Below are 19,294 nucleotides of genomic sequence, written 5' to 3' on the forward strand. Positions count from 1 at the left end.
CCACACAAAGTTTGCAGGGATCCCTTTGACCATAAATCTTGGTCTATATCCACAAATAAAACCACATCACAAGGGCTGGTTCCCACTTTGGGCTAACCTGAAACAAACCATGGTTCAGTGCAATGTGAGAATGAAGGTCCACAAAGGAATATTTTCCTCAGCCACAGCAGCAAGTGGCCCAATCTGATCTGGACACCCAAAGGGTTATTGGCCTTGAAAGGAGCTTGAAGTTTACAGGCTCTGCAAGGCCCTGGAGAAGATATTTCAAATTCAAGTGACCAGATTCTTGGATTTAAGGAGAACACTGGATGTTTGAAAAAAAACCAACAAATGGAAATCCTGAAATGTTTCTACTTCTGTTTGGCCTTGAGAGAGAGAAAGGACGCCAGAAACTCTCAAATCTAAGGAGAAACTACCTATAAATACAATTGAACTAAACTGACAGGTCCTTTCCTCCCTTTCCACACCCAGGAATGATGGGTGAGGGATCCTTTCTCTGAATCTTCTGCTCAACCTGAAAACTTCCCTTTGGAGGAAGAGGAAGATCCTCGTGAGCTGCAGTCCGATCCTTCCTCGAGAGCAGATTCCCTGATCTCCCCATGGGAAAAATAGTTCTGGATTTCTGCTCAAGTGTGGAATTGCTATCTGCTTCTCGCATGCGCTGCAAGGACAACGGGCCTTCTGGTAGTTGTTTGTAACACGAGGCGAGGACAAGGTCGAAATGTTGCCACTTCTTACCCAGAATTGTAGCAAACTTAAACTTTACAGCTTTGTATTCTCATATGGTATTTTGTGTGATGTAATGAGTTTGTAACAACACACTAACAAAAATTGCAAACGTTAACAAAGATTGCTTCTAATAAAAGAGGGTGTCAGAGCTGTCTGCCCTGGGCTCTCATCCCGATTTGGCTTCAAGACGACTGCCTCAGTGTCTTCATTCATGAGAGACCACCATAACTGGTGACCCCGACGTGATCATCTGCGAGGTGGTACGCCTTGGACCATCCATACTCATCGGCTGGCATAGCCTTGGTATACCTCATCCCTGATTCATCGCAGGCGATCGCCGTGGATCCTCGTGAGTATGGGTGGAGGATTCTCTCGGGACCAGAAATTGCACATTGAGGAACTAAGAGAATCAACCAAACGAAATTTTTTCCTTTTTAAAAGAGGGGGCCTCTTGAAAAACCCTCAGTAAAGCCTCTTTAGACACTTCCGAAATGACGGCTGCAGCTATCACCAGAGGTAATAAAACCATCTGGTAATTGTTACAATTGTGGGAAGCCTGGTCATTTTAAATCACAATGTCAAGCCCCGGCGGGGGCAGCAAAGCCCTCCGCCAGCAGAGATGCTCGACAGGCAGAGGGGCCGGCAGCTAGCCCCTCTCCCAAGGCTGCCCATATACCATCCACTGTATGAATTATCAATGGCAGAAGATGTGTTCATATCCTTTCCCCATCTCTGTCAGCACATAGCTTCCCTCCTTCTGCCTCCTTCTTCTCCGATAAAACTGCTCTTACAATCTCACCCTCATGCCCTTCTCAAAGGAATCTCTGTGGTTCCCGATCTGCTCTATCCTTCCTCAAAACTCTCAGCCTCTCTCTCTTTTTCTAACAAACTTTGTTAATTTTTAAAGACATGCAGAACATGGATACACAGAAACACAAAACATAAAAGCATAAAAATCTCTTTCTGAAAGTTGCTTAGTCCCAGGTCAAAACTCTTGGTACAGACACAGATTCAGATTCGTGTTCATTTTGCATACCATTGGCATTTTGCATACCATTGGCATCTTATTGGCATTTTCAATTTTCACATAGCTTCTCCTCTCTTTTGAATTTTCTCGGTTTTATTTTGTTTATCTCCTCTCAATTCGAATCATAGTTTGTTATTCTTTGTTCTATTTCAGCTTATCCATTTGTCTTTCTTCTTTGAAGAAAAACTTCTCCAGTGCACTGAATGGAGTGTGATGCCTTTAACTCTTTCCTATATTTGTAATACTTAATATAGAACACATAATTTGCACTGGGATTCTATCTGGTGCATTCTGAAATTGTGCAGTATTGTTATTCATTAGTGTTGATGTTCATTTGTGTCTTGAACATTTGGTACATTGCTTTTCAGTTAAACCACATCACATATTATAGATCATTATTTCATTGCAGTGTTCCCCCTTCTCCTACTTCAGATCTCTCATTTCACAAAAGGTTTCGCTGGGATAACATAGTCTAATCATTGATGTTGACAATCATTTATGTCTTGAACATTTTACCCTTTCGGTTAGATATCATGCCTTTGTGGAAACACTTATGCTTTCCGGATTGTTTTTCCCCCACATCCCATGTCTTAAATCATTGTTTCATTACAGTACTCCTTTTCTTGGGCAAAGGTTTCACTAGATTATACTGAGTGTTTTGTCACATTTTGAATTGCATGTTGTTTCCAGTTTTCTATGGTTATTTCTGGATGCAGGTGTAGAAATGCGGTCTTGTGTGCCTTTCTGAAATCCCTTTTCAGTGGAATTTGTCTATTGTCTCTGGAGAACTTTTGCTTAAGGCCTCTCATCTCTTCCTTTTCCTGCTTCTTCTTCTCCTTGTAAAATATTGGAAAAGAGTGCCTAGGACACCTTCTCCCTTCTTGCTTTTCTTTTTTTTAAATTTTGATATACAAGTTTCAGTCCATCCACACGTGATGCCATTGTGTAGACATCCCTCGTACAATTACAACAATATTTAGGGGCTATTAATTGGACCTGTCCCTATTTTGGCATCACTACACACATGCTCAACCCCTGTTTGATGTGTTAAAGGGAGGAACCACTCCAGGGGATAAAATTACCATTACAGATCATCAATTAAAAATTACCCAGGACATATAGCACATTATGCAGAAAAGGTGGGTCAACCGATGTCACAACAATGCTCCTATTTCCTTAATCTTGCTTAATACCCTCCTTACCTACTGCTGTATTAACTCCAAAAGTCTCAGCACACTAGCAACCTCCTTATCTTAGAATGGATACATCTTCCTCAACACTCCTAAAAAAAAATTCTTAGTCTGTTAAAACTGGTTGTTGAAAATGCAAGAGGATTGAAAGAGGATTCTGCAGTTCTCTAACTGCCCGAGGGGGTTCCTCTCTCGGACTATCTCCTCCAAAGGCTTGCAGAATCGTGGGAACTGAGGACCATGATTGTTTGTTGCAAGTAGGTGGATGGGTCAAGCAGGGTTGAAGAAGGAAAGAGGAAATTGTGATTTGCAGTCATGATAGAGCAGGGGAGGTCATAAAGGGCTCCTCCCTTCCTTCATGGTCTGCGCAGAAATGTGAGTTGTTAGGATTGGAAACCTGAGGAAAAGGAGAAAGATGAGTTGGGAAACTGAGAAGGGGTGAAGGTGGTTTCTGTGAATGCAAAGTATGTTTGAAAGTAAACAAGAAAGTAGCAAGGAAAAAGAAATGGGAGGGCAACCCCTGATGGGCTGGCCTTTCCAGAGAACACAGATTGATTTCATCGAAGTACTAACTCCATACGCATAAAATGCTTTCAACTACTGCCTATCCTTCACTTCAGTCTCTGTCTCTAAAATCTTCTCTCTCTTTTTGTTACATTGCAACACCTTGTTGCACAACACCAGCACCCGCTTTGTAGCACACATTCGCAGCCACCAACCCTTCCCAGGAATTCTCCAGGAAGGCAATGATATGGCTGATGCGGCAGCTGCAGCTGCAACCGCAGACAGCGCCATTTCTTGCATGATTCTTTCACAACAAACATCCTGGGACAGTCATAGTTATTTTCATCAAAACAAAAAGCCTTGGCCAGACAGTTTAAATTCAAATTTAAAAATGTCACAGGTTGCCAGGACTCCAGAATGCATTGAATGTTTGCTTGTTTACTCTTAACTTCCTCAATGAGTCCGGATCCCCCCCATGCACAGCAGCATCATGTCATTTCGCTTCCTCGCCTCATCCTGAACCCAGACCAACGGTATCAGCTTCCAGATCCTCAATGGAAAGGTCCACTGCTGAACTTATAACCTGGGGACGAGGGTACGCTGACAACAACAACACCATCTGGGTCCCTGGACGACACGTAAGGCCTTTTCTACCCAAACCAGCCTTGCCTACATCAGCATCATGAAGCTGCCCGCTGCATTCATCATTTGCTTCTGGGTTTCCACATCGCTCCTGCCGATATGACAGCCACCCCATCCTCCTGTGACGCCTGCATCAAAACTACTCGCAGCGGAACGAAGACCCAATCCACCCAGATCTATCATACTTTGAAGCCTGAATGCAACTCCATGACAGTCTCCCCTTGTCTGCATAACAACACTCAATATGCACGATGCTACACCAAACAAGGTATCCAATGCTACGAGCCAAAGGCTGTGGGGCCCATCACCGCCTCACTGTATGTCTATGCCTACAAAGGAGGATCCAGCTCTGACCTTGCCTCAATGTTCTCAACCAGTCAAGCAAAAAATGGGTACATTACCCATAATGTCACTCGGGGGGATACCAACACTTTTGTGTGTTTTGATGCTTGTTTTGCCATCAACAAAGGTCAAGGTCCTAACGACGCTGCAGGAGTCACCTGCGGCTCACATAGCTGGCAAAGATCTTATCTACAGGAAAGGAAATATCTCTTCCAAAAGGTGTCCGGGACTAACGTGGGGGCCACCACTGTTTACAACTACTGATACACCCCACCTATTGACTCTGGACAGGACTTGGGGGTACCATACCCCCACATATATATGCTCAATAGAATTATAAGGTTGCAAGCTGTATTAGAAATTATAACCAATGAAACTGCTCTTGCTTTGAAAACATTAGCTAAAGAAAGTGCATTGTCTAGAACATATATCATGCAAAATCGCTTACGTTAGATTATCTTCTTGCAAAGAAGGAAGAGTGTGTGGAAAATTTAATCTTAGTAATTGCTGTATTGAAATAGATGATAGTGGAAAAGTTATTCAACAAATCACTGATAGAATGATCAAGATTGCACATGTACCTGTACAAACATGGAATGGTCTTGATTTTAGAGACATGTTTGGATCCTGGTTCCCAAAATTACCTGGTTTGCAAGCTATTGTAGCGCTTTATTGGTATGATTGCTGCGGATGTATTATATTGCCTTGTGTATTACCTATCTTTGTACGCACTATTTCTAACAGTTTATCCCTCTTGGCTGAGAAAAAGCCACTGCACAGGTAATGGCTCTCTGGAATCAACAAATAACTAACCACTGCCATCTGAAGAAGAGATGGGAGAGCCAACCTGTGATGACCCAGACGAGGACAAGATGTTTGTGATGGTCGAAGAAGTCACGAACGCCATGGATAACATCAGCATACACAGCACTCTTGCCTACGTGCCTAACAAAGGCTGCTGTTGGAACTAAAACACTCCCTGTCTTTTAAAAAAAGAAAAACAGAGGAGATGTGGGAATTGCTATCTGTTTCGCGCGTGCAAGGACAACGGGCCTTCTGGTAGTTGTTTGTAACACGGCGAGGACAAGGTCGAAATGTTGCCACTTCTTACCCAGAATTGTAGCAAACTTAAACTTTACAGCTTTGTATTCTCATATGGTATTTTGTGTGATGTAATGAGTTTGTAACAACACACTAACAAAAAATTGCAAACGTTAACAAAGATTGCTTCTAATAAAAGAGGGTGTCAGAGCTTGCCCTGGGCTCTCATCCCGATTTGGCTTCAAGACGACTGCCTCAGTGTCTTCATTCATGAGAGACCACCATACTCAAGAAGAATCTCCTGCCATTCACAGGAAGGCCCTAAATATTTGGCTGCTGTTTTCAACTTCTGAGAACAAGCTCAGTCTTATTTCAGAAGCATCAAAACCAAAGACAGAAATTGTCTTATTTCACTTGAAGAAAAAAATCTGTATTTTCTTATCTCAAATTTAGCACAGATTTGAATATTTCTGCAGGAAAAAGAAAGCACAGGGATCACATTGAAAAGGCAAGCTTCCTTTTTTATATTTAGTGTAAGAACACTATTAATGCATGTCTTCAGGTCTATGCATGAAACAATTTCAGCCCATCTTTGAGCCTGGATGTTCAGGGCTTCCCCGAGGCCTGAAAAATAGTTCAAGGGTTCCTCCAGGGTCAAAAGGTTGAGGAAGGCTGCTTAAGAGGGGCTAAAACACATTTATATTTAGAACTGCCGTGAAGAATATCAGAAATCACTTCTTTGTATCTTTTTTCTGTATTTATTTTCTTTGTTTTCTTTTCTTGTACTTTTTAATTTTTCCTTGATTTCTTTCTTTTTATCTCCTTTACTTTATGTTACTTTTCATTAGTTTTTTTTTTTTGTTAAAAGGTTTAATACAAATTTTATAAAAAATTTAAAAGGCAAACAGGATATCATGGAACATTAAAATAGTATTGAAAACACAGAGGCTACTTTCATAAACTTTTACATGAATCAAGGGTGCCTCCACATTTGGAATATTGTCTGCAGTTTCTGGTCAAAAGACCTCAGAAAAGGACCGGAGGGAGCTGGGGAAGGTCCAGAGGAGGCGGCTCAGGCGATGGGAGGGTGGAAGCAGCCTCCCTTTGAGGAATGGGGCTAAACAGGGGCTTTGGGGGCTGTTTAGCCTGGAAAGGAGGCTCCCCTCCCACTCTGGCCAGTCTCCTTCATCCTTCCTCCACCAGGGGGAGCCCTCTGGGTCCAGCTCTGCTCCCCTGGGAGGCCAGCAGGGGGCCTGGAGGGATCTGGGGGGATCCGGAGGGGCTCAGGGCCAGGATTGGATGAGCTCTGGGGTCTCCCTGGAGGGGATGGGGAAGGAAAGGGTGGAAGGGGGCTGCCCCTCCTTGGGATGAAAGGAGGGGAAATGGCTGAGGTTTGTGGAGAAGGTTTACCTCAGCCAAAAGCAGCCTATCTTTACACCCAGATTTCCTTGCATCCCCACCCCCAAATAAGGTTCCTTGAAAGATGGCAGAATGGGGGGGGGGCTTCTGAAGAAAGAGTCTCCCCCCTCCAGGGCAGCCCCACCAAGAGGGCAGGGCAGGAGTTCAGCCTGAAGGACCAAGGATGGGAAGCCATGACGGCTCTGAGAGACTCTGGAAGGGCCCCAAATGAAGGATCCTTTCTTTTCTATCTGATTGGGAGGATCCTGGCCCTGTGACCACCCCTCCCTCCAAGAGCCCCCCACCCCATTTGGGCCTCCTGGCCTCTCCTTCCCACTGGAGGATGAGAAGAAGCTCCTGGCATTTGGGCCCCACTCCTCCCTCCAAAAAGGAAGAGAATGAAAGGGATCTAGTCTCCCCAGGTGGATCTCCACTCGATCCCTCATTTCTCTGGGGTGGAAACAGACAGAAAGAGGAGGAACTGCTTACCCCAGGATTTCCTTAGGATCCACCTCCCTCTTTTGGGGGGGAGGGGGATCTGTGATTCTCTTTGTCCCCCCACAGCAGGAGATCCACCAAGGCCTGGACCCTCCAACTGTCATGGGGGGAGGGAAGATTTCAGTCTCTTTTTAACCTCAGTTTATATAAATATCCGCATCATCATTCAGAAAGACAGATGGAGAACTTTAAACATGTTTTTATTAACTGCAGTTGGCAGAAAATGTCAGCTATGGAGGCAAGGACAATCTTATATTGATTAAAATAAAAGAATAACCATATTAAAAAAAACACTTTTTAAATGGTGTGGAGGATGCTTTTCCCTTTGAAGGGACCCCCCCTTCCCCCCCCCTCTGGTTCCTGGGGAGGGGAATATGGGGCCGGAGGAGCCACCAGACCCATCACTCACCTTCGCTCTGATTGTAGCGATTCCTCAGAATCTCCAGGTTTCTTCTGAACGTCTCCTCAGCGCCACGTGCAATCTGGGTCTGACTGTCCCAGTACTGGGGATCCTCCTTCCCCACATACTTCTCAATCCAGGAGACTCGAGGCTGCATCCTGCGGCTGTGGCTGTCGTACTGAACAAAGACCTGACCGTCCACGTACCCCACACCGACAAAGTGGGGCAGCCCCTGACTGGGGTCTGAGATGCTGGTGTAGAAATACTTCAGGGAGTGGGAGGAGGCGCCTGGAAGGGACCCAGAGGGGGAGAGTTAGGGGGCTTCAGTCAAGGGCCCTGATCCCATGGAGGCTCCCACCTGAGGCTCTGGGGAGGAAGGAGGAAGAGGAAGAGATGTGGGGGGGCAGAGGAGGAAGGGGGGAAGGAAGGGGGAGATGGTGGGACAGGAGGCAGGAGGTGGAATGAGGGAGCAACTGAGAGGGAAAGAAGCAGCTTCTGGAGGGCCTGAAGGGTTGGAGGGCAGGGAAGGTCTTCACCTGCCCTCAATTGTGCCCTCCCCTCTTCCATCAAGGCCTCCCTCAAACCCCCTTCTGGGCTGCTCAGTCTCTGCCCCAAGGAGGCTGCAGTGGCCCCACAGGGAAAAGGGGGGATTTCCCCCCCCAGGAGCTCAAAAGCAGCAGGAAACCCCACCTGGACACCCCAAATTTCCATTCACAGGAGAAAAAAAGTCTAAGGGCCAAAGTGGATGGTTTATAGCTGCAGATATTAGGGGAGATTTTATAAAACAGGGGAGGGGAAGGTAGAGCCATGGGATCCTTAGGGGAAACCCAAAAGTGGGAAGGAAAAGGGAAAGGAGCAGCAATGAAGCCACGGAGACCCCAGATCTTCCTCCTGTCCCCCTTCCCATCGCTGGAAAAAAAAACCTCCCCTCCCAGAGTTGAGCAGTCTGAGCAGGAATCGGCCTTGAACCCAGGACTCAGAGGGGCTCCCCCTCATTCCACAGAGAATTTCACTGGGATTATCCCAAGATTGCTTCATTCCAGCAACCCAGTTAGGGCCCTGAAACCATCATCCACGGACGCTTTCCATTGGACCAGATTTCCTCTGAATCTCACCCTTCACTTTCTGCAGAAGCCGCTCTGAAACCTTTCCTCCTCTGGGGCTGATCCTGCACTTTGTCAGGCAGAAATGCCCCTCAGCCAACTTGGGAGGGGACTGTGATCCTGGCTACTCAACTCTGCCCATGATCAGGGACTCTCAACGGTCTAAAACAGAGTTCCTCAGACTCAGCCATTTGGACTTCAATTCCCAGAATTCCCCTCACCCTATAGAAACCCAGGGGGCCTCTCCACCCTGCCCCCACCCCCTGCCCCCACTGGGCCTGATTGGGAGTTCCTGCTGAAAACACCCATGTTTTTTGGGGGGCTCAGCTGGGGTCCTCTCCCTAAACTCATCCTCTGTGGGGAGGGTCCTGTCACCTTTCAAGCCCCTCTGGTGAACCAAAGATTAAACACAGAAAATTATTTCACTTTCCATCATGCAAACTCCTGACTGAGGATCATCCGAGTTTTTCCAGCCCTTCCTTGGAGGACAGGCTCAATTCACAAGACATGAAACTTTACTAACAAGGAGGGAAAAAAATCACATTAAGTCACCGTTTAGTTTCCATTGTCAAAATACAAACACGGAAGAGACTCTCAGGCTGCCCAATGAACAGAAAAAAACAGCTTCTAAGCGGGTTAAAAGAATCAAAAGAAAATAAAATGAATAAAATGCTGCTGGGAAATTGATTCAGCTGGAAAATCCCCAAGGCCCCTTTTTGGTGTCCATTCTGAAAGCTCTTCAGGTCAGAAATTCTTCCAGGGCACCAAAGATTTTAAAGATCATTTTCAGGATTGTTCATGGGATTTATTTGGGCAGAACCAGGGTCTGCATACAAAAGGGCAGGACCTCCAAAGCCCAGAGAAATAAATGCAGGTAGTCCTCGACTTATGACCATAATTGAGCCCATATTTTTGTTGCTAAGTGAGACATTTATTGAGTGAGTTTTTTCCTCCATTTTACAAATTTTCTTGCCACAGTTGTTAAATGAATCATTGCAGTTGCTAAATAAATAACCTGGTTGTTAAGTGAATCTGGCTTCTCCATTGACTTTGCTTGTGAGAACGCTGCAAAAGGGGCTCATGTGATATGGGGAGACTGCGACCGTCATAAATATGAACCAGTTGCCCAGCATCCAAATCTCGGTCACATGACAATGAGGATGCTAAAATGGTCATAAGTGTGAAAAATGGTCATACTGTCACTTTTTTCAATGGCATTGCAACTTTGGACACTAAATGAACTGTTGTAAGTCGAGGACTACCTGTAGTCCCACTGCCCATTCCCTCCAGTATGGCCTCCCAGTCCTTCCCAGTCCAAGGCAAAGGCCTGGGCCTCCTTCTTCCTGCTCCTCCCCACAATCCCAGGGGCTTCTCAGAGCTTTTGGGAGAGGGATCCCAGATCCACTTCCTGCTCCGGGGAGATTTCAGAATCCAAAAGGGATCAGAGCTTTTCCTAACAGAAGGAGGGGGATCGGACTCTCCGTGATCCAGAACCGCTTCTTTCCCTTGTGGGGCTGAGCAGCGATTCATTTCATGGTCACCATCCAGAGGTGTTTCTCTCTTCTTTTACCTCCAAGCCAGTTTATTTAATCCTTAAGTTCCTGCCAACTTTTTTAATGTCTTTTGAAAAGTTGCTATATTGATAATTTCTCAGAGCAAACAGCCAGGAACACCCCAAGTTCCTGATTACTAAGGAATAATTATATATTTTAAATATTTTTTAATTTTGCAAACTGCCCCATGTCGGGAGCTTCTGAAATGGAAGAAGGAACCTCGTGGGAGGCAAATCTCTGCCTCTCCCAGAATAAATCTCTGGGGGTATTTTGGGTTTAGGATCACCGGGTGATGGTGGGGATCAGGAGAAAGTGACAATCAGGAAGGAGGAAGATTTAGGAAGATTATTAAGAAGGGCTTCTCTCCAGACTCTCATCCTGCTGCATTCACAGGACAACCTTGGCCCCATCGCTCCACTGCACCAGCATCTGCCAAGACACGGATCCGATTGGAGAAACCAGCCGGGTCCTCCCAGCGCCAGGAGCCCCAAAGTCAGGAAAGGCGACCCAGGCGGAGGGGGGTTGGGCGAAGGCAGCCAGGAAGTTCGTGAACTGCCCTGATCCCCTGCAAACGCCGCTTTCCGACAATCGCCACTTCGGGGGAGGGAAAGAACTGCGCTTGGGGGCGCCCAGGTAGACTTGACGGACACCTGGAGGGGCCACCCTTGTCCTGTTCCCCGGGGGGCTCTCCTGGAGGCGGGCGGGAGGAGAGGCAGCAGAGTCCCATCCAGGCTTTGGGACCTAATCTCAAAGTGGGCAGAGGGGGGGAGGGGAGCGGACTGGAAAGAGGACCGAATCAGGGACTCTATTTGTGGGAATAAACTTTTGGGGGGCGGAGAGAGAAAGAGTCCCTGGAAGGAAAAAGGGGCCGGAACTCCCGAAGGCCCCAAAGGGACTCACCAACGCAGCTCTGCCGTAGGGCGACCGCCAGCAGCACCAGGAGCCAGAGGGGCGCAGAGCGCAGAGCCATCCTGGCCGCGACCCTCAAGCAGCCCCCGGATCTCCTGGACAGTCGCAGGCAGAATAAGACGCGCCCCGCGTGAGCAACAACCCAGAGAAAGGCCGCGATTGGCCAGGCTCAACCAGTAGAAAAAAAGTATCCCCATGTCGTCATTGTTGCTAGGCGGACTTCCAGGCGCAACCGGAGAGAGACGAGGGAAAGGAAAGCGAAAGTTCCATCAGGAAATCCCCTTCCAGAGATTCCGCCTCTTGGAGGGAGGGGCGGGACTGGGGGGGGGGAGCTGGGAAAAGTAGGAAGTAAATATGGCCCTGGGGGGAGGGGCGCAGGCGAGCGGGAGGGGGAGACACAGCCCCTCGCAGTGGGGGGTCAGGTGGAGCTGCCCAAAAAACGACGCAGTCTTGGGATCAACAGAGGGAGAGCAGCATCAAGAGAACCGGAGAAACGGGACTTCCGGTTTATGGTGCCCAAGTGAGGCCCCCCCCCGGAGTGCTGGACCCACTTCCGGTCTCCAGGATTCCAGGAAGAGGCTGAGAGCCTGGAAAGAGCGCAGGGAGGAGCAAGAGAGATGATGGAGGGAGGTTGAAGGGAAGGAGGAACCCTCGAGAGAGCCAGGGATGCCCAGCCTGTGGAAGAGAGGAATGGAGGCTGGGTGTTTATGGCCTGTTCACTGTCTTCCAGCCCTTGAGGGGCTTTCCCAGAGAAGAAGGGATGGACCTCTTCTCCAAAGCCCCAGAGGGCAGGGCATGAAGGAAGCCATGGGTGGAAGCTTCCTAAAGAGAGATCCAACCTAGAAGTCAGGAGAAGTTTTCTAACAGTGAGAACAATTAATCAGTGGAACAATTTACATCCTCTGAATTGTGGCTGCTCCCTCACTGGAAGTTTCCAAAAATAGACTGGGGAACTGTGAGGCTGGGATGGTTTTAGGTCTCCTCCTGCCTGGATCTGAGGGGTGGACTAGGAGACCTCTGAGGTCCTTTCCAGTCCTATGATTCTGTGTTTTACCTCAGACTCCCCAAAGGATCTTCGCTCTGGATAAAAATGCTCAAAGGCTTCTTTTGTGGCCTCTTCAAGGCGAAGATATTTCTTTCTTTCTAGGGAAAAATGCCAGAGGGATCAAACACAGTATATAAATTCCCTGCTTCCTTTTCTTCTCTGGTGAAGCCATGAATCTTTAGGAAGCTTCAAACTCTTCCCTTTTCCCACCATAAACTAAGATGGCTGCTCTCTCCTTTGCCGGTTCTTCTGGAGACTCCTTGGACTAAAATAATAAATCCCTCTTCTGATTACAGTTGTTATTATGATTCCCGAATTCAGCTGATTTTACATTTCCTATGATGAACAGCTTCATAATCATTTGCTTACTTCTGTAATCACCTTTTCACTGAGCATGTACAGACTGGAAATTAGGCTCCGTCTGTGGGGAAGAGTTGGGGATAGCTTGATAGCTCAAGAATATCAAATATAGAACATAAAAGAATGTAAATCTTTGTACGCTACCGATATTGTGATTTTGTTATTTCTACCCCAGACCTTTTCCCATTCTATTCAGGTGATGCAACATCCTACGTTCCTACTCCAGGCTGTCATATTCCCTTTAACAATTTCTTCCTCTAATTCAATTTCTTCCTCTAATTCAATTTACAAACATACATTCAAAATAATATCCATGCTAATTACTCACCTTTTGAGTGGCTAACCAATTGGCTCCCTGATTGGTCTTGGCTCAGACAGTTTTTCTTTTATGCTATAATTATTATTATTGTACTAATTGCAACCTGTTGTTTTATTCAATGTATTCCAAATTTATTTGCATTGTTTCATCCTGCTTCCCCCTCTCTTAATCCTCTACAATTGCAATACATTCATAAATCTTTGAATCCTCCATTTAAAATAAAAAACGAGGATATGTAGAGTTGTAACTGCAGGAATGTTCCAATCTCGGATGGCAAATCTCAGATAAAGAATGTTTCCAAGCAAATACAACTCAGGTAAACAAAGTCACTAATCTAAAGGAGGATTAGAGAGAGGAAGTAAACATATGTTAGACTTTAACTAAAGATAATTAATTGTATGGATTACTGTGCTAAACAGTAACGAAAGCTAAGCAGTAACCAAAGTTAACCAGTGATGGAGGATAACTAAAAATGTGTATAAATGCAAGACTAGACTCCAATAAAGATCATCATGATTCAGTTGTTCATGATCAAACAACTCAACTGCCTCATCATTATAACATTCTGCATAAAACCTCTACCCAAAACCTAAAATGTGTTCAGCTACAAGTACATGATACATTGTTGTAAGGGACATCCTCCCAAAGTAAAGCCCAGCAGTAAAACAAGATAAGACACTGAAACACAGAAAACAATGTCATGCTGACTTTATAGTTTATCTCATTCTAGAATATAGAGAATAAGGGGTTTGTGGGGAGGGCTTCTTAGGGTGTGGAGTGTTCTGTGCAAGGGTATAAAATGCATTGTTTGAATAGGGAAGCTTGCTCTTCTTGTACCCAATCCACTTGGGAAGGGACTTGAAGGCCTGTTTGCAAATGCTTTATTTTCTTTAATAAACCTTTCAATTGTGAACCAGACCCGTTCCTGTGTTGTGAGTATTGAATAATTTGGGTCTTGCATCTCACACACAGCAACTGTCCCACCCTTAGGGTTTCTGAGCCCCCTCCGCAAATTGGCTTTGGCTCCACCCTGTTTGGACAAACCTACCCCACCATAACACAAACCCCTGCTGCTGTGCTCCTCACTTTATAACGGAAATAGAAGAACAAGTGCAAGCCTTGGGTGCATCCGTTGAGGAGCCAGGATGATGATGTTAGGCAAAAAGCGGAAGGAAATTTGGGATAACAGGACAGTTTCTTTGCGGGGGTGGGGGTGGGGGTGGGAATGAGCACCATTTCCCAAACAACACAAACTAAACAAAAACTAAACAATTGACAATGGCAATTAGAGAACAGGAGGAAAAAGTTTAGTATAAGATTTGGAATTTATTCTATGAATGGCTAGATAGAAGAGTAAGAAACTAAACATGCGATAATAGCAATAATATATTATAACTGATTGATTAGGATCAAATAATAAAATGAATATAAGTTAGGTAAGGATGGAATATATTTTTGAAAGATAATGATTACAATGTAAATGATAATACAACAATTGACCAATGTGATATAAAATATCGATGGGAATGGTTATCAATATAAGTAAGAAATGTATATTATTATGTCCACAAGGTATCTGTACCCAACTGACACAATGGAAAACTGAAAGATGGTTTTATTTGTTTGTTTTTGTTATAAAAATTAAAAAAAAACTTTTTTTAAAAAAAACCTAAACAAAAACTCTGGGCAGGGGCTCCAAAAACACCCCAATCCTACTTCTGGGAAAAATGTGAGGTCTTAAAAGGGCATTTGGAGGGTGGGTCCCACAAATGTCTCCAGTCAAGTGATGTTTACAAGGGTCTCCAACCTGCCACTTTAAGCCCTGCGGACTTCAACTCCCAGAATTCCCCAGCCAGCTTGTTGGTATAGATAGGTAGGGTCTCCGGCTTGAGCAGGGGGTTGGACTGTGAGGTCTTAAAAGGGCATTTGGAGGGTGGGTCCCACAAATGTCTCCAGGCAGGTGATGTTTACAGGGATCTCCAACCTTGGCCACTTTAAGCCCAGTGGACTTCAACTCCCAGAATTCCCCATGCAGCTGGCTGGGGAATTCTGGGAGTTGAAGTCCTCTGGGCTTAAAGTGGCCAAAGTTGGAGACCCCTCTGTTCCAGAGGATCTAGGGTGCGTTTGCTCTTCCCGATGGGAGAGACGACCGGTGATGGGGATCCAGGCCTTCTACCCCGAAAGGCCTGATAGGTGGTGAGTAGCGCTTCGAATTACTCCAGGGAGGAGGCCCAGTAGCAACCAACGCAACTCAGGTAAAAAAAGCAACAACGACGGCATAGGAACCTTAACGAGAAGCGCAAACCGAAAGCGAAAGCGCCGCGTTGGGGGATTTTCGGCTCTGCGGAGGCGGCGGCGGTGGGTTCGGCGAGCTTTGGGGGCAGAGAGGGAAGCCCAGCCGGGCTAAAAGCTTCGGATCAGGGAGGACCATGGAAGGGCTTCCCCGGCCGCTTCCCAAAGGTGAGAGAGGCTGGGAAAAGAGCGGGCTGGTCTGGACGATCGAGCGGTTCCAGAGGCGCCAGGGACTCCCCTGCCCATCATTCCCATCCCGCCAGGGCCAGGCTGCTCATGTTGGGGGCGGGTTAGAGGGATGCGCAGTCCACCTCCGCCTTTAAGCGGCTGAGGGCTGGATCTCCGATTTCCTGCCCCAAAAAAACCACCCCAAGCTAACCCGGACGCGTTTGGTTCTGCTTTGCGCGGCATCTAAACTTTCGGGATCCTCTTTTCGCGTGGCGCCTCTGCTCCGGAGGATGGGAGCGGCCTTCAAATCTTTTACTAGCCCCCGAAAAATCCCCGATCTGGATATTTCAAACGTTTCTGCAGCAGCTCTGGGGGGTTTTTTTCCCCAAGGAAATTGAAAAGAAAGAGAGAGAAGCAACCTAGAAATAAGGAGAAAAATTTCCTGACCGTCAGAACAATTCATCGGTGAAACGACTTTTGCCACCAGAAGTTGTGGGTGGCTCCATCACTGGAGGTTTTTCAGAAAGGACTAGACAGCCTTTGGTCTGCGATGGTATAGGCTCTCCTGCTTGAGCAGAGGGGGTTGGGCTAGATGACCTCCAAGGGTCCCTTCCAACCCTATTATTCTGATTTCAGCCTTTAAGAGCAGTGCTGAGGGAGCCCGGGGACCTGAGAACATGCTGCAAATTAATAGAATAGAATAGAATAGAACAGAATAGAATAGAATAGAATTTAGAACAGAATTAGAAATAGAATAAGAATAAAATTAGAATAGAATTAGAATAGAATAGAATTTAGAATAGAATAGAATTTATTGGAATGAAGAGTAGAATAGAATAGAATAGAATTTAGAATAGAATTAGAATTAGCATATAGAATAGAATAAGAATAAAATTAGAATAGAATTTAGAATAGAATAGAGTTTATTGGAATGAAGAGTAGAATAGAATAGAATTTAGAATAGAATATAATTTAGAATAGAATAGAATTTATTGGAATGAAGAGTAGAATAGAATAGAATTTAGAATAGAATTAGAATTAGCATATAGAATAGAATAAGAATAAAATTAGAATAGAATAAAATTAGAATAGAATAGAATTTAGAATAGAATAGAATCAGAATAAAATTAGAATAGAATAGAATTTATTGGAATGAAGAGTAGAATAGAATAGAATAGAATTTAGAATAGAATTAGAATTAGCATATAGAATAGAATAAGAATAAAATTACAATATAATAGAATTTAGAATAGAATTAGAATTAGCATATAGAATAGAATAAGAATAAAATTAGAATAGAATAGAATTTAGAATAGAATTAGAATTAGCATATAGAATAGAATAAGAATAAAATTAGAATAGAATAGAATAGAATAGAATTTAGAACAGAATAGAATTTATTGGATTGAAAAGTAGAATAGAATAGAATTTAGAATAGAATAGAATTTATTGGAATGAAGAGTAGAATAGAATAGAATTTAGAATAGAATAGAATTTAAAATAGAATAGAATTTAGAATAGAATATCATTCTTTATTGGCCAAGTGTGATTGGGCACACAAGGAATTTGTCTTGGTGCAAATGCTCTCAGGGTACATAAAAGAAAAGATACATTCATCGAGAGTGGAGAATCATCAGGTACAACACTTAATGATAGTCATAGGGTACAATAAGCAAGATTAAAAAATGTGCAGAAAACTGTCCTGTAACCAAAGAAGCCAAAATAAGGGAAAATGTGACCTTTTCCAAAATTGCCCTGAGACTCTGAATATTGAGGCTGCAGCCATGGAATCCTGTGCTGATTAGATACAGGATCTTGGGCGTTTAGTTGAATGGAGGGACCTAAGATCTTCTGCCGTGATCCTCTTAGATCCATAACCCCCTGATTCCCATAACCAGCAATCCCTTCCTCTCTCCCCAGAGACCGTTATCAAGATGCTGGGCCCTGTCGTGTTTCGGGCTGTTCCCCTGCTTCTCTGCGACCGCATCCTGCTCTCCTTGCTGGCCGACTGGGGCCCCTCCATGGTCCCCCTGGGGGTTACAGCGTCTTGGCTGGAGGCTGCTCTACGGCTGGTGGTTCTCCGGGGCCTGCTCTCCATGGGTGGGACCTCCCCAGTGTCCTCTTCCACGGTAGCCACTGTCAGCATCCTGCCCCCTTTGTACCTGCTGGTGGGACCCTGGCTGGGGGACCCTCCCCTCCTGGTCTCTTCGGCCGCTTGGTCCTGGTGGCTGGCAATCTATGGGGCGGTGGGCCTCTCCCGGCTCCTCTGGGGGATCCTGGCAGAAGGGCAAAGCACCAAGGAGTCCCGGAAAAAAGAAGACAAGGCCACCCTTTGGAAGATGCTCCGACTTTTCGGTCCAGACAAGCTGTACCTCTCTGGCGCTTTCTTGTTTCTAGTCCTGGCGGTGATTGGTGAGTTGGTGCCGAACTAAATCATTCTCTGCGTTGAATAGGAATAGGAATAGAAGAATAGAATGGAGTGGAGTGGAGTGGAATAGAATAGGATAGGAATAGAATAGAATAGAATAGAATAGAATAGAATAGAATAGAATAGAATAGAATAGAATAGAATAGAATAGAATAGAATAGAATAGAATAGAATAGAATAGAATAGAATTCTTTATTGGCCAAGTGTGATTGGACACACAAGGAATTTGGCTTGGTGCAAATGCTCTCAGTGTACATAAAAGAAAAGATATATTTGTCAAGAGTCATAAGGTACAACACTTAATGATAGTCATAGGGTACAATAAGCAATCAAATCATACTAGGAAACAGTCCATATAAATCGTAAGGATACAAGCGACAAAGTTACAGTCATAGTCACAATTGGGAGGGGATGGGTGATAGGAGAGATGAGAAGATTAATAGTAATAGTAGTGCAGACTTTGTAAATAGTTGGACAGTGTTGAGGGAATTATTTGTTTAGCAGAGTGATGGTGTTTGGGAAAAACTCCTTGTGTCTAGTTGTTCTGGTGTGCAGTGCTCTATAGCGTCGTTTTGAGGGTAGGAGTTGAAACAGTTTATATCCAGGATGTGAGGATGTACCACAAATAATCACCAGGGCCGGAATCACACCATACACTAAAGACCAAGAAAATAACTCAGTTGTAAGATGGTCACTAGAAGGTCTTTAACAGACCTGACCTCAGTCTTTTAAATTCTGTTACTCCTTTTGATATTCTCCCTAAATCCATCTGATGCATAGGTGGTATTCAGCCGGTTCTGGCCGGTTCTAGAGAACCAGTAGCGGAAATTTTGAGTAGTTCGGAGACTCAGCAAATACCACCTCTGACCGACCCGCCCCCATCTATTCCCTGCCTCCCATTGAGTCCCAGCTGATCGGCTAGCTCTTCTTTTGTTGCCCTGTACAGGAGAATGGAGCTGGAAAGTAGGTTAGTGGGGTGGGGAGGCAATGGGGATTTTACAGTATATCCTTCCCCTGCCACGCCCACCAAGCCACACCACACTCACAATGCCACACCCATAGAACCGGTAGTAAAAAAAATTGAATCCCACCACTGGTCTGATGCCCCTCTGGGTTGTTTCCTGCCACGGAGCAGCTCCTGCCCACCTAAAATGTGGCATTCTGGAGACAGGCCACGTGTCATGCCGTTTGGGCTGAGATCCTGTCCCCTTTGTACCTGCTGGCTGGTTCCTCCCCAGTGTGTCCTATGTCCCAGGATGGAAAGAGTTAACAGACAGGCCCTGGATCTCCCAAAACTCACCAATCAACCCTTTTGGTGTCCAATTCAAGCAGCTTTGCTCCCATCC

At 45.3% G+C, this 19,294-nt stretch overlaps 5 protein-coding genes across 7 annotated transcripts in view; 2 read left to right on the forward strand and 3 right to left on the reverse strand.

The window, feature by feature from the left end:
- The window catches only part of LOC113428608 (major histocompatibility complex class I-related protein 1-like), a 684,789-nt gene extending 673,295 nt beyond the window's left edge, over positions 1-11,494 (reverse strand). Inside the window, exons 1-2 of the mRNA XM_087953872.1 lie at positions 11,328-11,494; positions 7,781-8,059 (exon numbers count right to left, since the gene is read on the reverse strand). Of these exons, the coding sequence (XP_087809998.1) occupies positions 7,781-8,059; positions 11,328-11,397 (349 nt within the window). The 5' untranslated portion in view covers positions 11,398-11,494. The remainder of the gene's footprint in view (positions 1-7,780; positions 8,060-11,327) is intronic.
- The window catches only part of LOC113426549 (major histocompatibility complex class I-related protein 1-like), a 405,199-nt gene that overhangs the window by 115,060 nt on the left and 270,845 nt on the right, over positions 1-19,294 (reverse strand). The gene's annotated exons all lie outside the window — the stretch shown is intronic.
- The window catches only part of LOC113429845 (antigen peptide transporter 2-like), a 127,831-nt gene that overhangs the window by 29,153 nt on the left and 79,384 nt on the right, over positions 1-19,294 (reverse strand). The gene's annotated exons all lie outside the window — the stretch shown is intronic.
- The window catches only part of LOC113428434 (class I histocompatibility antigen, F10 alpha chain-like), an 86,877-nt gene that overhangs the window by 10,865 nt on the left and 56,718 nt on the right, over positions 1-19,294 (forward strand). The window lies entirely within an intron of this gene.
- LOC113429724 (antigen peptide transporter 2-like) overlaps positions 15,366-19,294 on the forward strand; it is a 28,240-nt gene continuing 24,311 nt past the window's right edge. Inside the window, exons 1-2 of the mRNA XM_087952853.1 lie at positions 15,366-15,520; positions 17,441-17,932. Of these exons, the coding sequence (XP_087808979.1) occupies positions 15,490-15,520; positions 17,441-17,932 (523 nt within the window). The 5' untranslated portion in view covers positions 15,366-15,489. The remainder of the gene's footprint in view (positions 15,521-17,440; positions 17,933-19,294) is intronic.

Source organism: Notechis scutatus, chromosome 2 (assembly GCF_049901735.1).
Source record: "Notechis scutatus isolate UNSWTSFEM ecotype Mainland chromosome 2, rNotScu1.2, whole genome shotgun sequence".
Classification (NCBI taxonomy): domain Eukaryota; kingdom Metazoa; phylum Chordata; class Lepidosauria; order Squamata; family Elapidae; genus Notechis; species Notechis scutatus.